General features: G+C 38.3%; 1 protein-coding gene across 27 annotated transcripts in view; it reads right to left on the bottom strand.

Annotated features, from left to right (window-relative positions):
- Positions 1–20,000, bottom strand: part of cacna1db (calcium channel, voltage-dependent, L type, alpha 1D subunit, b) — a 65,398-nt gene that overhangs the window by 25,937 nt on the left and 19,461 nt on the right. For 9 of the 27 annotated variants that reach the window (XR_012384808.1, XM_073911288.1, XM_073911293.1 and 6 more), the window contains exons 8-26: positions 18,174–18,277; positions 17,533–17,702; positions 14,954–15,031; positions 14,655–14,736; positions 14,344–14,370; positions 11,692–11,849; positions 10,046–10,271; positions 8,124–8,331; positions 7,662–7,782; positions 6,926–7,037; positions 6,800–6,845; positions 5,301–5,358; positions 5,089–5,221; positions 4,712–4,841; positions 3,889–3,948; positions 1,751–1,857; positions 1,580–1,667; positions 991–1,098; positions 813–865 (exon numbers count right to left, since the gene is read on the bottom strand). Coding sequence is in view for 26 of the 27 variants with exons in the window: in XM_073911288.1 (XP_073767389.1) it covers positions 813–865; positions 991–1,098; positions 1,580–1,667; positions 1,751–1,857; positions 3,889–3,948; positions 4,712–4,841; positions 5,089–5,221; positions 5,301–5,358; positions 6,800–6,845; positions 6,926–7,037; positions 7,662–7,782; positions 8,124–8,331; positions 10,046–10,271; positions 11,692–11,849; positions 14,344–14,370; positions 14,655–14,736; positions 14,954–15,031; positions 17,533–17,702; positions 18,174–18,277 (2,069 nt within the window). In the remaining variant the exon portion in view is untranslated. Of the gene's footprint in view, positions 333–812; positions 866–990; positions 1,099–1,579; positions 1,668–1,750; positions 1,858–3,888; positions 3,949–4,711; positions 4,842–5,088; positions 5,222–5,300; positions 5,359–6,799; positions 6,846–6,925; positions 7,038–7,661; positions 7,783–8,123; positions 8,332–10,045; positions 10,272–11,691; positions 11,850–14,343; positions 14,371–14,654; positions 14,737–14,953; positions 15,032–17,532; positions 17,703–18,173; positions 18,278–20,000 lie in introns of all 27 variants that reach the window. The other 18 variants (XM_073911298.1, XM_073911308.1, XM_073911305.1 and 15 more) reach the window with 4 other exon arrangements.

Genomic DNA, 20,000 nt, shown 5'->3' with positions numbered 1-20,000 from the left:
ACACACACATACTGTACACGATATATGTCCCTCTGCAGACACAACAACATCATCAAACACACACACACACACACACACACACACACTCACACTCACACACACACACACACACACACACACACACACATACTGTACACGATATACGTCCCTCTACAGACACAACAACATCATCAAACACACACACACACACACACACACACACACATACTGTACACGATATATGTCCCTCTGCAGACACAACAACATCATCAAACACACACACACACACACACACACACTCACACACACACACACACACACACACACACATACTGTACACGATATACGTCCCTCTGCAGACACAACAACATCATCAACCACACACAAACACACACACACATGCATACATACATAAACACAGAGCCACACATAAAAGCAAACACACACACAATCACACACGCACCAGTGAAAGCACACACAAACACACACACAGATACACAAACACACACATACACACATACACAAACAGAGAGCCACACACAAATGCAAGCACAAACACAAACACACACACACAATCATACACGCACCAATGCAAACACACGCGCACACACACACACACACACACATACAGATAAACAAACACACACATGCACACAAACACTGAGCCACACACAAATGCAAGCACACACACAAACACACACAATCACACACGCACCAATGCAAGCACACACAATCACGCAAGCACCAATGCAAACACACGCGCACACACACACACAAAGATGCAAGCACATGCACAAACCCACACACACTCGCGCACACATACACACACTCACTTGCAATCCTCCGGCGTTGACTTTGCTTCATCACTGCAGCGGTAAAACTTCCCCTGAGGAAACACACACACACACATACACACACACACACACACACACACACGCGTCCCGTCAGAGAAACTGCAGGATGATGTGGCTGTAAATCTGAAATCTGGCCTCCAGGTGAACGTCTCTGCACCTTGAAGAGCTGCACGCCGATGCAGGCGAACATGAACTGCAGGAGTGTGGTGACGATCATGATGTTCCCGATCGTCCGGATGGCCACAAACACACACTGAACCACATGCTGAGACACGCCACAAAACAACACAACAGCGGCGTTATTGTCAGTTCTACAATTAAAGCAGATTATGAGGAATTATCCTGTTTTAAAGCAGTCATGTTACACCACGACCTAACTACAAGATTCCAGCGACTTCTCCATGATGACAGCGCATAATATTAGACTAGATACACTAGTGTTCAGCTTAAAGTGACATGTCAAGGCTTCACTAGGGTAATTAGGGTAAAGTTAGGGTAATTAGGCAAGTCATTGTATAACAGTGGTTTGTTCTGGAGACAATCCAACACTAATATTGCTGAAGGGGTGAATAATATTAACCCTAAAATGGCTTTAAAACAATTAAGAACTGCTTTCATTCTAGCCGAAATAAAACTTTCTACAAGACAAAGAATATTAGAGGAAATACTGTGAACAACTCCTGAATCTGTTCACCATTATAATTAAAATAATAAATAAGCAAAGGCAGAGTCTGAAAGTGTCTGACCTTCAGTCCTTTAGCTCTGTTGATGGCTCTCAGCGGACGAAGAACCCGCAGAATCCTCAAGATCTTCACCACTGAAATAGCAGACGACCTGCAGAAAAACAAGCGCGCATCAGTTGAACGTGAGCACAGATACAAACTCCAAACGCACTGGATTTACTGACTCAAACTTACTGAATGCCGAAGGACACCAGAGAGACTCCCACCACCAGCAGATCCAGCAGATTGAAGTAGCTCCTGCAGAAAGCGCCTTTATGGAGGAAAGCGCCGAACGCCGTCATCTGATCAACACAAGATCAATTACGGAGCTAAATACGCCAGAAAATGATTCGTTTTCATTTAGATTGGAAAAATCTGACATTGTAATAGTTTGTTTTACCACAATATATATTTCACCAGATAAATATACACTCGCCGGCCACTTTATTAGGTACACCGCACTAGTACCAAGTCAGTCCCCCTTTTGCCTTCAGAACTGCCTTAATCCTTCGTGGCACAGATTCATCAAGCTACTGGAAATATTCCTCAGAGATTTTGCTCCATATTGACGTGATAGCAGATTATAATTGACAACCACAAGCTTCAGTATTTCAAAGTTTTTAAAAGAATTTAGATTAAGCTACTAAACCTGAGTAAGCATTCATTTTGCAGCATTTATTTCATACTCTGCAGTGAAATACATTTGAAAAGTTACCATCCAAGCCCTGATTATAATAACAATAATAATAATAATAGGGTATAATTATAATCTGGAAGCTATACTTATTTATACAACAGTTCTGTCTGGATCTCGAATCTGATTGGCTGATAGCCGGGATATATTTAAGTATTATCAGCATCCGTACAGCCTCTTTGCCCTTTGTGTATTACTCCGCCCACATCCAGCCAGCAACAAGCAGACACTACAGTTTGACAAACACTCCTGCTGTTAGACAACCAAATATACTTTTGAGGCTTTTTTAGGCGAGAATGTAGTTTAGATCGCAACTATGCAGTTTATATGCAAGAATAGTGCCTATTTTAAAATATTTACAATTTCTGAGAGACAGCTCTTCGGCGACAGTTGACGTTTTTTATCCACAAGATGGCGACAGAACTGCATAATAAGCCCTTACGCTTAGAACAGGGATCACCAAACTTCCTGGAGGGCCGGTGTCCTGCAGATTTGAGCTCCAACCCTAATCAAACACACCTGAACAAGCTGATCAAGGTCTTACTAGGTATACTAGAAACATCCAGGCAACTGTGTTGAGGTAAGTTGGAGCTAAATCCTGCAGGGACAACGGCCCTCCAGGACCGAGATTGGTGATCCCTGGCTTAGAAGACATAATAGTCTGATTTCTAACTATAGCAGATCGAATCAATATTAAACTGGTAAGCACACCAGCCAACACTACCGTTTTTCATGGGAGTATCCCGTATTTCAGACCAGTCTCCCGCAAACATCCCGTTTTTTATTTCTTTCTAAAAAAACTCCCGTAATTTCACACACCCTCCCTCTTTGGTACAGTCTGTAAACTAAACACCCCCGGGTTTCCAACTTTGGTACAGTACCCGATCGAACACCCCCTCCCCCCCGGTCTCCCGGGTTTTCAGAGACATGTTGGCAGGTTAGATGATCTCTCTTTTTGTATGCTGAAGTGCTGTATTTATACAGATTTGCTCGCATATCAGGAATGTGTGTTGTGTTGGCAAATTAAATTAAGCAAAGTCTGCATGTGTTTAACGATTTCCTTATCGCAAACACAACAGCAGTCTGGTAACGTTAGTGGATTCATTGTTATTTTCGGGGTTAATTATTGTGAAATCCCGACTGCAACAGAGAAATACTGTAGACTGTAACAGTGTAGGAAGATATCTCTGTAGACTGATGGCATTTCGTGTCACGTTCAGCCCTATAATCTTAAAGTGTGAGCAAAAATCAGCTGTTTTGTCTTCACTTTAGACAGAGAATCATTCAAACACTAGCTCTAAAGTGACGTTGGTGAATTCGTAACGGCTTCTGCTGTTCTGACGTCAGCTGCAGATGTGAATGAATAGCGGAAGAAAGTAGTTCCTAATAAAAAAAGGGTTTTTAGACTCTCTGTGTTTGATTTTCTTATTTATATACAAGATTGTGATGTTGAACTGTTGTATAAACGCAATATCACACTTGTAGCAGTGCGATATGGCTGTATATCAGCACTAGTGGGACGCCAAGGCACCGCACGCCTCCCACCAGTGCTGATATACAGCCATATCGCACTGCTACTCGTGTGATATTGCTCATATATCTTTAAATAGTGTGAAAATAAGAAACAAAATGTCTTTACCTTCACCAAGATCTCCACTGTGAAAATAGCGGTGAAGGCATAATCAAAATAACCCAGAACCTGCAGAGAGAAGCACGACAAGAAACACAAGTATACGCAATCACATCACAGTCAGCTTTATTTCTACACAGTCTATGTAGTTTCATTATTTATCTTTCATTATACTTTCAAGTACTGAATATGTATAGGCCAGACATACTACTGCAAGACTTTTCTGCTTAAGTATATTAAGTACTAGGCGGCATGATGGCTCAGTGGTTAGCACTGTGGCTTCACAGCAAGAAGGTTGCTGCTTTGAGTCCCGGCTGGGTCAGTTGGTGTTTCTGTGTGGAGTTTGCATGTTCTCTCCGTGTTGGTGTGGTTTTCCTCCGGGTGCTCCGGTTTCCTCCACAGTCCAAACACATGCACTATAGGGGACTTGATTAACTAAACTGGCCATACTATATGAGTGTGTGTGTGTTAATGTGAGGGTGCATGGGTGTTTCCCAGTACTGGGTTGCAGCTGTCTAAAACATATGCTGGAATAGTTGGCGGTTCATTCCACTGTGGCCATCCCTGATAAAAAAAGGGACTAAACTGAAGTCATAACAGTCATGTGACTTTACAGACCTGAAACTTGCCTACAGCACTTCTTCATTGTTGCTCTTATAGTTGTGTAAATTGCTTCCTTGTCCTCATTTGTAAGTCGCTTTGGATAAAAGCGTCTGCTAAATGACTAAATGTAAATGTAAATGTAAATGTGAAAAGGCTGTATTTTGCTCCGGTGTTTGTGCATTGCGTGCTGTTATGAGGTGTTGTTTTGTTTGCTTCTGGTTTGTCTCACGATGTTTCGGGCAGAGAAGTTTCGGATGGGATCTTCGGCCGCCAGCGAGACGGAGCTCAGCATGATGAAGATGAGGATGAGGTTGGTGAAGATCTGATGGTTGATGAGTCGATAACACAACACGCGAATCCTGCGGTAAACACACACACACACACACACACACACACACACACACACACAAACATGAGCAGAGCCACTGTACAGAAGAGCTAACTCTGGCTCTATAGATATATACAGATATAGAGTTGGCCCTTCTGTGAATTTTCTTTCCTTTTTTAAAATATTTCCAAATGGTGTTGAACAGATTCAGGAATTGTTCACAGTATTTCCTCTTATATTTTTTCAAAGCAGGACCTCACAGGACTTGTGTGACATACGGGTTGGAGTTGCTCAGGATGAAGAAGGCGCTGCCGTCTGGAATAGGGGGCATCTTTTCTCTGAGGCTCAGCTCTGACAGTCTCTGTGCCCGCAGTCCGGATGGCACCTCGGGCTCCTCTTCCTCTTCCTCCTCTACATACACACACAATCACAGTGATCAGCTGACCTCACCCATGCCCATACGCAGTGATAAACACTATCAGATGTTCACCTGAGGAGTCCGCCAGCTCCTCTGCCGGATCCCGACTGGCCTCCTGATCATCAGGTGCCTGAAACAATTCATTAAAAACATCTCAGGTAAGGTATGCATCCTGGCTCTCTAGAACACTTGATTGTGATTGGCTAATCACAGCATTTCAAGGTATGTTAAATTAGGGTTAAAGTACACCACATAGGTTGTTACAGCAGAATAAAGCCTGACAGGATTATCAGCAGCTTGATGTAAAACACAGCACTGTTGTATAAGACTGAAGGGTTTATTCAGTGAAAACAACTGTCCTGGATATAGTTTATCCCGCTTATTACACTTGCCACAAAACATAAAATTAGACACAAAACATTGTTCTAAGCAGTAATATTTGATTAATTCTTTAATTAAATGCACAGCTGATAGAAATGAAAACAGCTGATGGAGTATACACTAACCTGCGCATTATTCAGACACTAGATGGAGACAAACAGACAGAAACAGCTGATGGAGTATACACTAACCTGCGCATTATTCAGACACTAGATGGAGACAAACAGTCAGAAACAGCTGATGGAGTATACACTAACCTGCGCATTATTCAGACACTAGATGGAGACAAACAGTCAAATTACATCTGAATAATGAGCAGGTTATTGTATACTCCATCGGCATGCACTAAATTCCAGGGGTTTCATAGCCATGATGTAAAATGGGCGTGGTGCGGTCAACGTTTTGAAAACGCCCCCTTAAAAAAAACAATATTAAGATGTCACCGATCATGCGCAGAATAGCTTTTCTTTTTTTTTCTTTTTTTTTGCGCGGTTATTTCCAGGGCCGGAGCAAGCTGAACTGACGATCACGCCGCCCTCAACCCCAATATGTGAAAACGAAAGTGACCGGTTATGAAAATGAAGTGAGGTGTCGCAGACCTCTATTCTGTCACCCTATGCGCGGATATAACTGAGGACGCGCGGGTGCGGATGGAGGTGTCGCTGACGCTGCCCTCTCTATTCTGTCGCCTATGCGCGAATATAATTGAGGACGCGGATGGTGAGGGAGGTGTCGCGGACATAACTGAGGACGCGGGTGGTAAGAGGGGTGTTGCGGACGCCGCCCTCTCTATACTGCTGCCCTAGGCGGCCGCCTAGGTCACCTATATGGACGCGCCGGTCCTGGTCCTTTCAAATACAGGATCACGCTAGCTCTGATGGATGAAAAACCAACTGCGGTGTGCGATAACAAAGCAAAAAAAAAAATAAACAAGGAGGTTATATTTGTTTTTATAACGTTAAATTTTGTAGCAAGAAGTAAGTAGTAAGCATGATAAAGTACATCCAGAATGGTTGTTTTCAAAGAATAAACCCTTCAGTCTTGTACAACAGTGCTGCACATCTCATTAGGTTGCGGATAAACTTGTCTGGCCTTAATTAGAAAAGAGCATCCCAGACAGCCGTGTAATATTAACAAAATAATGCACAATTAATTAAGAATTCTGAGACAAGAACTTAAACATCACCCACCTTAAGTTCTCGGTCATCTCCATCTCTTTTGTAGATGCTCATACTCCTGCAGAAAACACACATATATCAGCTTGTGTTTGTGCTCAGTGTGTGTGTGTGTGTGAGAGAGAGAGAGATGAGCATCACCTGCTCTTCCTCCTCTTGTTCCTCTTCTCCTCCTCTTTTTGGGCTGAGTTCAGACTCTCCGCATCTGCCAGATTATCCACAGCAATGGCCAAGAAGACGTTCAGTAGGATGTCTGATCTCATGTTAAGACACTGACTCTGCTCTTACTGAACTACTATCCATGAAGTAATTAATACTTTGTTTATACACACTGCAAAAAATGCAGCTAAAATTGTCAACTAAAATATGATTAATTTGCATATGTGTATTTCAGAGTACATCACAGCTCCAGATGCAGAGCTCATTTATATTCATAGCCCGTCAAAATATGGTCAAAACGGGCCATTTCATTCTGGAGGCAAGTCCTAGAGTTGTAAATGGGCTTGTAAAATAGCAGAGCTCATTAATATTCATGTCCTTTCCAAATAGGGTCAAAACAAACCATTATATTCTGGAGGCAAGTCATAGGGTTGTAAATGGGCTAAAAAAAATAGCAGAGCTCATTAATATTCATGACCCTTCCAAATACGGTCAAAACGGACCATTTTGTTCTAGAGGCAAGTCATAGGGTTGTAAATGGGCTCGTAAAATAGCAGAGCTCATTAATATTCATGACCCTTCCAAATACGGTCAAAACAGACCATTTTGTTCTAGAGGCAGGCCTGTGGCCAAGTAATTAACTTTTTTTTTAAGTTTTGCAAAGTCATCCACAGTGACATGAGCTGATGTTGTCTCGGATGAGCAGAAAGAAGGATACAGTTTCCACAGATGAAGAGGATGATGAAGTAGATGCACACCAGCATGCCTGATGAAGAGGGTCCGCCGTATGCCATGATCCCATCATACATCACTGTGTTCCAGTCCTCACCCGTCAGGATCTGCCAGAACAAATACACAAATACAGATTCACAAAGTGTTTACTGTACACTTCATCAAATATATGCAGCTTTGGTAAGCAGGAGAGACATGTGTGAAGAAGAGACTTAATAAATGAATCTTTCCAGCCTTAAACTTTTCAGTGGGTTACACACACTTTTACAGCTATCTTGATGGGCTCTTCCAATAGCTTTAATGATTTTTATATGGTACTTTTCAAAATACTTTTATCTGTGTGTCTTATGAACCAAAAAATGTCCCCTGAAGGTCAAAAATAACTGGTACTGCTATACTTGTGAGGACATTTGGTCCCTACAACATGAGGAATACAAGCAACACACACCTGAAAGACGGTGAGCAGGGCCTGAGGGAAGTTGTCGAAAGTGCTGCGTTTGGTCACAGTCTCATCGAAGTTGAACTTTCCGCCGAAGAGCTGCATGCCAAGCAGACTGAAGATGATGATGAAGAGGAAGAGCAACAGCAGCAGAGATGCAATCGACTTCATGGAGTTCAGCAGAGACGCCACCAGATTACTGAGAGATGCCCAGTGACTGCAAACACACACATGTTCATAACACCCCACATGAATAAATACTATAGCAGTTTGAACCCTACCATAGTACTGTATTACCATGTACTAAAGTATTTGTAATGCTTTGTTAATGAATGCTGCAACATACTGTCCTAAATGACTGATAGTCCCACCCCAAAATACAGAAAGCCCCACCCTAAATAACTAATAGCCCCACCCTAATGGACTGATAGCTCCGCCATGAGGGACTAATATCCCTGCGCTAAACAAATGATAGCCCCACCCCCAGAACTGATAGCCATATCCTAAAGCACTGATAGCCTTGTTCTAAATGACAGATAGTCACGCCCCTAAAGGACTGATAGCCTTGACATAAATGAATGATACCACCACTCCTGAATGACTGATAGCCCCGCCCTTAAGGATGGTTAGCTCCGCCTTAAAGGACTGATAAGCCCTGCCCTAAATGACTGATAGCTCTGCCCTAAAAGACTGATATCCCCATCCTAATCAACTGATAGCACCGCCCACAAGAGTGATATCTCCATCCTAAACAATTCATAGCCCCACCCTAAAGGACTGATATCCCCATCCTAAACAACTGATAGCCCCGCCCTAAAGGACTGATATCTCCATCCTAAACAATTCTCAGCCCCACCCTAAAGGACTGATATCCCCATCCTAAACAATTCATAGCCCCGCCCTAAAGGACTGATATCCCCATCCTAAACAATTCATAGCCCCGCCCTAAAGGACTGATATCTCCATCCAAACAATTCATAGCCCCGCCCTAAAGGACTAATATCCCCATCCTGAACAACTGATAGCCCCGCCCTAAAGGACTGATATTCCCATCCTAAACAATTTATAGCCCCGCCCTAAAGGGATGATATCTCCATCCTAAACAACTGATAGCCCCGCCCTCGAGGAGTGATATCTCCATCCTAAACAACTGATAGCCCCGCCTTCGAGGAGTGATATCTCTATCCTAAACAACTAAAAGCCCCGCCCTCGAGGGGTAATATTTCCATCCTACACAACTGATAGCCCCGCCCTCGAGGAGTGATATCTCTATCCTAAACAATTCATAGCCCCGCCCTAAAGGAGTGATATCTCCATCCTAAACAACTGATAGCCCCGCCCTCGAGGAGTGATATCTCTATCCTAAACAACTAAAAGCCCCGCCCTCGAGGGGTAATATTTCCATCCTAAACAACTGATAGCCCCGCCTTCGAGGAGTGATATCTCTATCCTAAACAACTAAAAGCCCCGCCCTCGAGGGGTAATATCTCCATCCTACACAACTGATAGTCCCGCCCTCAAGAAGTGATGTCTCCATCCTAAACAATTCATAGCCCCGCCCTAAAGGAGTGATATATCTATCCTAAACAACTGATAGCCACGCCCTAAAGGATTGATATCTCCATCCTGAACAATTCATAGCCCCGCCCTAAAGGTATGATATCTCCATCCTAAATAATTCTCAGCCCCGCCCTAAATGACTGATATCCCCATCCTAAACAATTCATAGCCCCGCCCCAAAGGAATTATATCTTCATCCTAAACAACTGATAGCCCCGCCCTAGAGGACTAATAGCCCCGCCTTAAAGGCATTTCATGTGACCAGAAGTGAAAAAATTGTTTTGTGGGGAGAAGGAAGGTTGTTAATTGCTTAAAAATAAGCAAATTATAAGCAAAGTAAATTTAGATTTCACGCCGAATTTAAGACTCACCGCGTGACTTTGAAGATCCGCAGGAGCCTGACGCAGCGGAAGACGGAGATGCCGAGCGGAGACATGATCTCCAGCTCCACCAGAATGGTCTCCACGATTCCTCCGCACACCACGAAGCAGTCGAATCGGTTGAAGAGCGACACGAAGTACGCCTGCAGTCCCAGACTGTACATCTTAATCAGCATCTCACATGTGAACAGCGCTAGCAACACCTTATTAGCCACATCTGTAAGCAAACACACAATAAACAGAACACTCTCATTGTTTTGCTCAGAAATCAAGAGTTATTATCATTTTTGCCTTGGTGTGCGATTCTACGATATTTTGGTCACACTTTATTTTAATGTACAATTCAGGCTATTAGCAAATCATGAACTGAGACTTATAGCTTGATAAATCACGAATTAGCTGCTTGTTAAAAGCTAGGAAAGTAGAAGTTTGGGTTTAGGTATTGGGTAGATTTAGGGATGTAATGTTAACTGTAGTGAATTGATAAACTGTAATAAATACTGTAGTATACTTTAGTTTTTACTACAGTCAACTGTGGTGTATATTACTATAGTTGTTGTGTTACTATAGCGACTGTAGAATCACCACAACAGATCAACTATTATAGTTGTTGTGTTACCATAGCAACTGTAAATTCACCACAAGAAATCAATCACTATGGTTGTTGTGTTGCCATAGCAACTGTAGAATCCCCACAGCAGATTAACTATTATAGTTGTTGTGTTGCCATAGCGACTGTAAAACCATCGCAACAGATGAATTACTATAGTTGTTAAGTTACCATAGCAACTGTAGAATCACCACAACAGATCAATTACTATAGCGACTGTAGAATCACCACAACAGATGAATTACTATAGTTGTGTTACCATAGCGACTGTAGAATCACCACAACAGATCAATTACTATAGTTGTTGTGTTACCATAGCAACTGTAGAATCACCACAACTGATCAATTACCATAGGGACTGTAGAATCACCACAACTGATCAATTACTATAGTTGTGTTACCATAGCGACTGTAGAATCACCACAACTGATCAATTACTATAGCGACTGTAGAATCACCACAACAGATGAATTACTATAGTTGTGTTACCATAGCGACTGTAGAATCACCAAAACAGATCAATTACTATAGTTGTTGTGTTACCATAGCAACTGTAGAATCACCACAACTGATCAATTACCATAGCGACTGTAGAATCACCACAACAGATCAATTACTATAGTTGTTGTTACCATAGCAACTGTAGAATCACCACAATAGATCAATTACTATAGTTGTTGTGTTACCATAGCAACTGCAGAATCACCCCAGCAGATCAATTACTATAGTTGTTGTGTTACCATAGCGACTGTAGAATCACCACAACAGATCAGTTACTATAGTTGTTGTGTTACCATTGCGATTGTAGAATCACCACAACAGATCAATTACTATAGTTGTTGTGTTACCCTAGCAACTGTAGAATCACAACAGATCAACTAATACAGTTGTTAGTTACCATAGCAACTGTAGAATCACCACAACAGCTTCGTTAAAGTACTATAGTATGCTTCAAAAACACTGTAGTATTTACTATAGCATTTTCCATGTGTGTGTGTGTGTGTGTGTGTGTGTGTGTGTTTCTCACCCTGGACCTCCGTGAGCCAGTCGGGCTGGTTATAATGCTCGGATGATATCGTGAGTGTGTTGAGAAACACCAGCAGAATCACCAGCCAGTAAAATACGGTGGACTTTACCACGGCTCGACACTTTCTGCGACAAAACCTGTTCCAGCACCGCCAGCGGCTGCAGACAAGCAAAACAGACACAATCAGTGTGTTCATGTGTTACAATAATCGCCGTCCTGTCAAAGTTTCATTCTTTTTCAAATATTTGATGTTTATTAGAGCAAGGAAAATTAATAACTCATTTCTAATCACTGATTTATTTTCTCTTTGTCATGATGACAGCACATAATATTAGACTAGATATTCTTCAAGACACTAGTGTTCAGCTTAAAGTGACATGTAAAGGCTTCACTAGGGTAATTAGGGTAAAGTTAGGGTAATTAGGCAAGTCATTGTATAACAGTGGTTTGTTCTGGAGACAATCCAACACTAATATTGCTGAAGGGGTGAATAATATTGACCTTAAAATGGCTTTAAAACAATTAAAAACTGCTTTTATTCAAGCCCAAATAAAACAAATAAGACTTTCTCCAGAAGAACAAATATTATAGGAAATACTGTGAAAATTCCTTGCTACATTAAACCTCACTTGAGAAATATTTGAAAAAAAATATTTTACAGGAGGGTGAATATTTTGCCCTCATCTGTACGTGGACATGTTCATGCATGCAAAAATCAAACATCAAGCTTTAATGTCATGCAGTGCAAAGCCCTTTAATGCATTCAAATCAAGCACATCATACACACACAGGAAGGATTGCAGCATCTTGGCAGATACAATGGCAACAAAAAGAGCTTTAGATGTTGAAGATGAAGCACATATACTGTACACCGACATGCCAAATGATGAGGTGATGAGATACGGAAGGGTTAGTTCACCCAAAAATAAAAATTCTGTCATTAATTACTCTCTCTCTCACATCCTTTTAATGTTCTAAGTCCTTCTTTCATCTTCAGGACACAAATTAAGATATTTTAGATGAAATCCTGGAGCTGTCTCATCCTCTGTAGACAGCAAGGGTCCCGAGACTCTCAAAGTCCAAAACATCCTCAAAATATTCAGTGTGTCTTCATGGGTTGTTCATATGAAGCTCCATGTACTAGAGATGCACTGACTGTAATTTTCTTGGCCAATTCTGATTTCTGATGTTTGGGAACCAAACAGTGGGAACTGTCAACATCGATTTTTGCTGATTCTGATTTTTTTGCAGATTTTGAAGAAATACAACTGACAGCATATACAAACAAAAAATATAATTATTTTTAATAATAAAAATAATAAATAAATAGAGAACTACTTAAAAAATATTTAACATTTATTTCAAATCTATCTGAAATTTATTTGAAAGTGTATTAAAAATAAAAATAGAAATAAATAAATAATTAAAAACTTTTTAAAAATAATAATATTAACAACAATAATAATAAAAATAAAAATAAAAAATAAAAATAAAATAATAAAAAATAAATAAATAAAAAATATTTAACATATTTCGAATCTATCTGAATTTTATTTGAAAGTGTATTAAAAATTGAAATAGAAACGAATAAATAAAAATAATTAAATCATTAAAAATATAACACTTATAATAATAAATATAAAATAAATAAAATAAAATGAAAATAAATAAAATAATTAAAATAAAATAATTAAAAGTAAATAAATAAAACACATTTATCATTTATTTCAAATCTATCTGAATTTTATTTGAAAGTGTATTAAATATAAAAATAAAAATAAAGAAATAAAAAATTATTAAAACGTTTTTTTTAAATAATGATAATAACAACAATAATAATAAATTTACATAAAATAAAATAAAGTAATAAATAATAAATAAATAAAACGCATTTAACATTTATTTCAAATCTATCTGAAATTTATTTGAAAGTGTTTTAAAAATAAAAATAAATAAATGAAAATAAAATAAAAAATAAAATAAATAAAAATAAAATAAGTAGTATAATTAAAAATAAATACGTAAAAATAAGGAACACTTTATTTTAACAGTATATATATATATATATATATATATATATATATATATATATATATATATATATATATACACATACAAATTGTCAAAATAAAGTTTTCCTTTAACTATAACTATATATACAAAATATGTAATTTTCCACTGTTTATAACTTTAACTTTTAAATGTTTTTACACAAGTCCAAATACTACAAGCCATGTTAATATGTTTGGATTATTTGCATGTATAGTTTTGTACTATTGTCTTATAGATGCTTATTGTCAGATTTGTTTACTCTTGTTATGGTAAAGCATTTGCTGGCAACTTAAATATGACAAATTTTTTCAGCAGAACGTTTTAACTCACGCAACCAATGCATAAAAGTTGCTTGAAAGACATTTTTTGACAATGGTCTTAAAAAAAGACCCTTGCTGTCTATGGAGGATGAGGGAGCTCTCAGTTTTGATTTAAAATATCTTCATTTGTGTCCTTAAGATAAAGACGAAGGCATTATGAGGATTGTAATGACATGAGGGAAAGTAATAAATGACAGAATTTCCATTTTTAGGGTGAACTAACCCTTTAAAAAGACAACAGTACAGCAAACACACGCAGCAGTGGACGTGGCCTACTGACCTGAACTTCGACTTTGTCAATTTCTGACTGAAAAAGGGAAAAATACTCCATCACTGTGTGCAAATCTGCACGCTGACGAACAAAACGTCCAGCAGGCATTGATTTATTATAGATACTGGAGCTGAGATACTCCTACACTGCAAACATATGCTTTTTTAAACTTAATTTTTGTTTTATTTCTAGTCCAAATATCTAACAATACTTAAATCAAGAAGCATTTTCTAGACAAATGCTGCACATTTCATATAAGAAAAGCATGCTTTGCAGTGCATCAGTGTGTTTTTCCAGCAGATGTAAAGAGGGAAGCTCACCAGAAAGGCCCACAGAAGATCTTCTCATCTTCTCCTGGGTTCTCAGTGTTCACAGACTCGTTTTCGCTGGTCGGGACGCTCGCTGTAAACACACAGAAAACACAGCAATGAACATATCAGAGAGTATACAACATTTTATTTAACCTTTAGTTACGTTTTATAAGAAGCTTTATGAATATTTGGCAAACGCATGATGACAGACAAATGGAGTTATTTCTGCGCCACTAATGTTGTTTTGGATGAACATGTGATGAAAATGAAGCGGTGAAACTCAAACACACAGTAAAGTCAGAGTTTACCCTGAGTCTCAGTGGACTGACTGAACCAGGCTGAGTTTGCGGTGCTCTTGGAGCGGCTGAGATCAGCCAGCATCACTCCTTCAGTTCACATGCATTTAAACAGAGAAGCAGCTATCAGCATCTACTGTATAAAACTATAGCAATACACAAAACTACTGCAATACTAATAACAACACAGACACAGAGAAAGAGAAAGAGAGAGAGACAAGAGGAATCTGAAACTACACTTACAGTACAGCCACTGCATAGTAAATACACATTCATTCACTACACTGCAAACAATGCCTTTCTTACTTTGACTTTTGGTTTTGGTCTTCTAGTCCAAATATCTAAAAACTCTTAAATCAAGAAGCATTTTCTTGACATTGCTAAAATATTGCCTTGAGTTTAGAAATAATGAGTCCAAATGAAGTGAGTTGTTCGCTTACAACAAGCTAAATAATCTGCCAATGGGGTGAGTGAAATAACCTTATTTATACATCTATAAACAAGATTATTTTGCTTACGCCATTGGCAGATTATTTGGCAACACTTTATTTTGATAATCCATTTGAGTATTAGTAGACTCTCTGCTTAATATCTGCTGATTTGCTCCTTCAACAGACATTTAACTGACTATAAGAAATTTTGCAAGTACATGTTAACTTACACCAACCTTAACCTTAATCCTAACCCTAACCCCAACCTACTAGTCTACTTAAAATCTAATTAAGAATTAGTTGGCATGTAGATGCAATGTAACTTACATTCAACAAACAGACCATCAAAATAAAGTGTGACCGAGTATTTTTGCTTGTTTTAGGAAAAAAGTCACTTTATTTTGACTTATTATTTCTGAAAACAAGACAAAATTGTGCACTTGTCTAAAAAGTGTTTGCTGATTTAGAAATTGTTGGATATTTGGACTAGAAATAAGACAAAAACTCGAAGTAAGAAAAGCTTTTCTTGCGGTTAAACCAAATCAGGCTCATTCTGAAAACGTAGTCTCGTGGACGTTTCTGGAGACCGCGAAATATGTGGCCGGAGGTTCGTACAGCTGCATTTAATTTTTTTAAGTGAACGCTGAGGGGCGGTGTGACGTTGTTCCTTCCGGTGCTTGCCGGCCGCCCGCTCGCCTCCGTGTGGAGGGCTTTCCCGCCGCAACCAGTTTGTCCAGTTAGCTCTTCGTGTACGTCGGCGGACGGGAGGCGAAGAGAAGGGCTGACCACGATGACGACGACTGTGTTCGAGTCCAGGGAAGAGCGGTTCCAGAAATCAGGTAAGAAAACAAAAACAAAATCCAAAAAAATAAAGCGAATGAGTTCATCACAGGATGAGAATGTGGTAAAATCCGGAAACATGGTGAAAATCAGATGAGGGTTTTTCTTTTTCTGGACGGCTTTTGTGAATCGTTGTTGGTTGGTCAGCCGATTGGCCGATCGCACGGTCAATCATTCTGTCATCCAGGCAGACAAGCGGAAGGTCGTTCGACTCGGCCTCTGACGGGTTCACGCGAGAACGGCACGGGCGCGAACATCGCTGGCGAGGGACGTTTAAGACGCGAAAAATCGCACACAGAGGCCTGTCGCGGATTCGCGAAAACAAAACCTGCAAAAATACATACCTCCCGGGACGTATCTCACAGTCTCCATAAACGTCCACGGGACTACAATCAGAATGAGCTTGGGTTGAGTAAAACTTTTACTCTACATGCACTACATTTTTTGGCAAGTATGATGCTTTTACTTTAGTATCATTTTTCTAATAGGCAGGTAATAAACCAGTAAACAACAGCATGAAATGTGACCTAAACTAAAGAGTTGACAAATCTAGTTTTGAAGATACCCATGCTCATGCAGACAGGGCCTTATTTGCAATTAATTGCATTGTTATGTTTTGCACAAATTAATAATGGAAACATGCAACTCAGGCTCATTGTGGATACGTACCCAGGTCTACATTTCAAGGAAACCATGAATATATACCTGGGGCTACGTCTAGCTGCATTTTGTGTGTAAAACGAACGCAATGTGGTGAACGCTATGTCCGGCGAAGAACTGTTCTAGAGACCAGTAAAACAAAAGCAAAAAAATAATTATAATTATTAAATAAATTGAAAACAAGTTGAAAAGGTGGTAAAATCATGTGACTGCGTCAGCTCTTTTTTTCTAGGATGCTTTCGAAAACACTATCAGTTGGGTTTAGTGAATTTCAGTCTGGTCGGCTGAAATATATATTGTGGCCTCTTGTGGATTAACATGAGAATAAGATGGGCAAATGGCACGTACGGGAGAAATTTAAGATCATCGAAAATGTACAACTGGGACCTCTGGTAGATTTACTGAAAAGTAAGACGCGCAAATGGCGCAAATTTGAGATCATCAAAAAATGTACAACAGTGGCCTCTGGTGAATTTGCGAGAGAAAAAAAAACTGTATTTAGCTCTGGGTACGTATTTCACGGTTCCCAGATGTGTAGACCTGGGTACATATTTACAATGAGCCTGAGTTGGAAACATGGCTGATAAGTGTCAGATATCAGCTTCTCTTTCAGCAGACAGACGACAACAGGATGAACAGATGAGAGTTTACTGTACGTACGGTTGCGTTTGGCCTCCTGATCTCCCTCTTCTTCATTATCCGGGTCGATGTCCTCAGCTTGAGTGATCCAGTCCAGATAACCTTTCAGATCCTCCTCCAGCTGCTGTTTCTCACGCAGCTTCTGGAAATCTCCGCGGGCTTTAGCCTTCTCGCGCTCCTTGGAGAACTCACTGTCATGTGGACACATACACACACACACACACACACACACACACACACACACACACACACACACACACACACACACACACTCTGTACGGTAATGTACACTGCAAAAATGCTTTTCTTACTAAGAGTTTTAGTCTTGTTTCTAGTCCAAATACCTAAATATTCTGAAATCAAGACTTTTTTGAAAAGAATATTAAATATAATTGAGTCTTTTTCCATACAAAATAATCAGTAAATAATCTTATGTCAAATAAATAAATAAATAATGAAAAGAATTTTGCTTACCGCATTGACAGATTATTTTGCTTGTTTTAAGGAAAAACTAATTTAGTTTTGAATTATTATTTCTTAAAACAAGACAATCTCTTTTTGCTTGTCTATAAAATGTTTGATTTAAGAATTTTTAGATATTTACTCTACAAATACAAAAACTCTAAGTAAGAAAAGCATCTGTTGCAGTGTGGACAGCTCACCCGCTGAGAACTCCCAACACTAGATTGAGGACGAAGAAGGAGCCGAAGATCACCAGGCTGACGAAATAAACCCAAGGCAACTCAAAACCCATGGCATCATTCATCTGAAACACACAACATCTCTCACATTACACAAAGAAATAAACAAAAACTACTTACCCGGGTCAAGCAAAAAAAAAACTTTTACTGTTGAGTATATGTGCTTTCACACAAGTAAAACTGAAAAATGTGTAATTTTACTGGAATAATAGTCAAGTATTTGTGTTTTTAATCAAGTAAAACTGAAAAATTTATAAATTTACTGTAGTAATATTTGAGTATCTGTGAATTTACTCAAATAAAACTGAAAATGAAAAATTTAACTTGTATAGTATTTGAATATATGTGCTTTTATTTAAGTCAAACTGAAAAATTGAACTTTTACTGTAGTTATATTTAAGTATCTGTCCTTTTATGCAAGTAAAACTGAAAAAATAATACTCTTACTGTAGTATTATTTGATTATCTGTGTATTTACTCAAATAAAACTAAAAAATGTGTACTTTTACTGTAGTAATATTTGAGTATCTGTGAATTTACTCAAGTAAAACTGAAAAATGTGTACTTTTACTGTAGTGATATTTGAGTATATGTGCTTTTATGCAAGTAAAACTGAAAAATTAATGCTTTTACTGTATTAATATTTGAGTATCTGTGAATTACTCAAGTAAAACTGAAAAAATGTGTACTTTTACTGTAGTAATATTTGAGAATCTGTAAATTTACTCAAGTAAAACTTAAAAATGAATGCTTTTACAGTAGTAATATTTAAGTATCTATAAATTTACTCAAGTAAAACTTTAAAAATTTTATTTTTACTGTAGTAATATTTGAGTATCTGTGCTTTTATGCAAGTAAAACGTAAAAATTAATACTTTTACTGTAGTACTACTTTGAGTATCTGTGAGTTTACTCAAATAAAACTAAAAAATGTGTACTTTTACTGTAGTAATATTTGAGTATCTGTAAATTTACTCAAGTAAAACTGAAAAAATTTGACTTTTACTGCAGTAATATTTGAGTATCTGTGAATTTACTCAAGTAAAACTGAAAAAATGGACTTTTACTGCAGTAATATTTGAGTATCTGTGAATTTACTCAAATAAAACTAAACAATGTGTACTTTTACTGTAGTAATATTTGAGTATCTGTAAATTTACTCAAGTAAAACTGAAAAAATTGACTTTTACTGCAGTAATATTTGAGTATCTGTGAATTTACCCAAGTAAAACAGAAGAATAGTTACTTTTACTGTAGTAATATTTGAGTATGTGTGAATTTACTCAAGTAAAACTGAAAAAACTGGACTTTGACTGCAGTAATATTTGAATATCTGTGAATTTACCCAAGTAAAACAGAAGAATAATTACTTTTACTGTTGTAATATTAAAGTATCTGTGAGTTACTCAAGTAAAACTGAAAAAATGTGTACTTTTACTGTAGTAATATTTGAGAATCTGTAAATTTACTCAAGTAAAACTGAAAAATGAATGCTTTTACAGTAGTAATATTTCAGTATCTATAACTTCACTCAAGTAAAACTTAAAAAATTAGATTTTTACTGTAGTAATATTTGAGTATCTGTGCTTTTATGCAAGTAAAACGTAAAAATTAATACTTTTACTGTAGTACTACTTTGAGTATCTGTGAATTTACTCAAATAAAACTAAAAAATGTGTACTTTTACTGTAGTAATATTTGAGTATCTGTAAATTTACTCAAGTAAAACTGAAAAAATTGGACTTTTACTGCAGTAATATTTGAGTATCTGTGAATTTACCCAAGTAA

Source organism: Danio rerio, chromosome 8 (genome assembly GCF_049306965.1).
Source record: "Danio rerio strain Tuebingen ecotype United States chromosome 8, GRCz12tu, whole genome shotgun sequence".
In the NCBI taxonomy this organism is placed as follows: Eukaryota; Metazoa; Chordata; class Actinopteri; order Cypriniformes; family Danionidae; genus Danio; species Danio rerio.
This window is presented reverse-complemented; position numbering and strand designations above follow the sequence as displayed.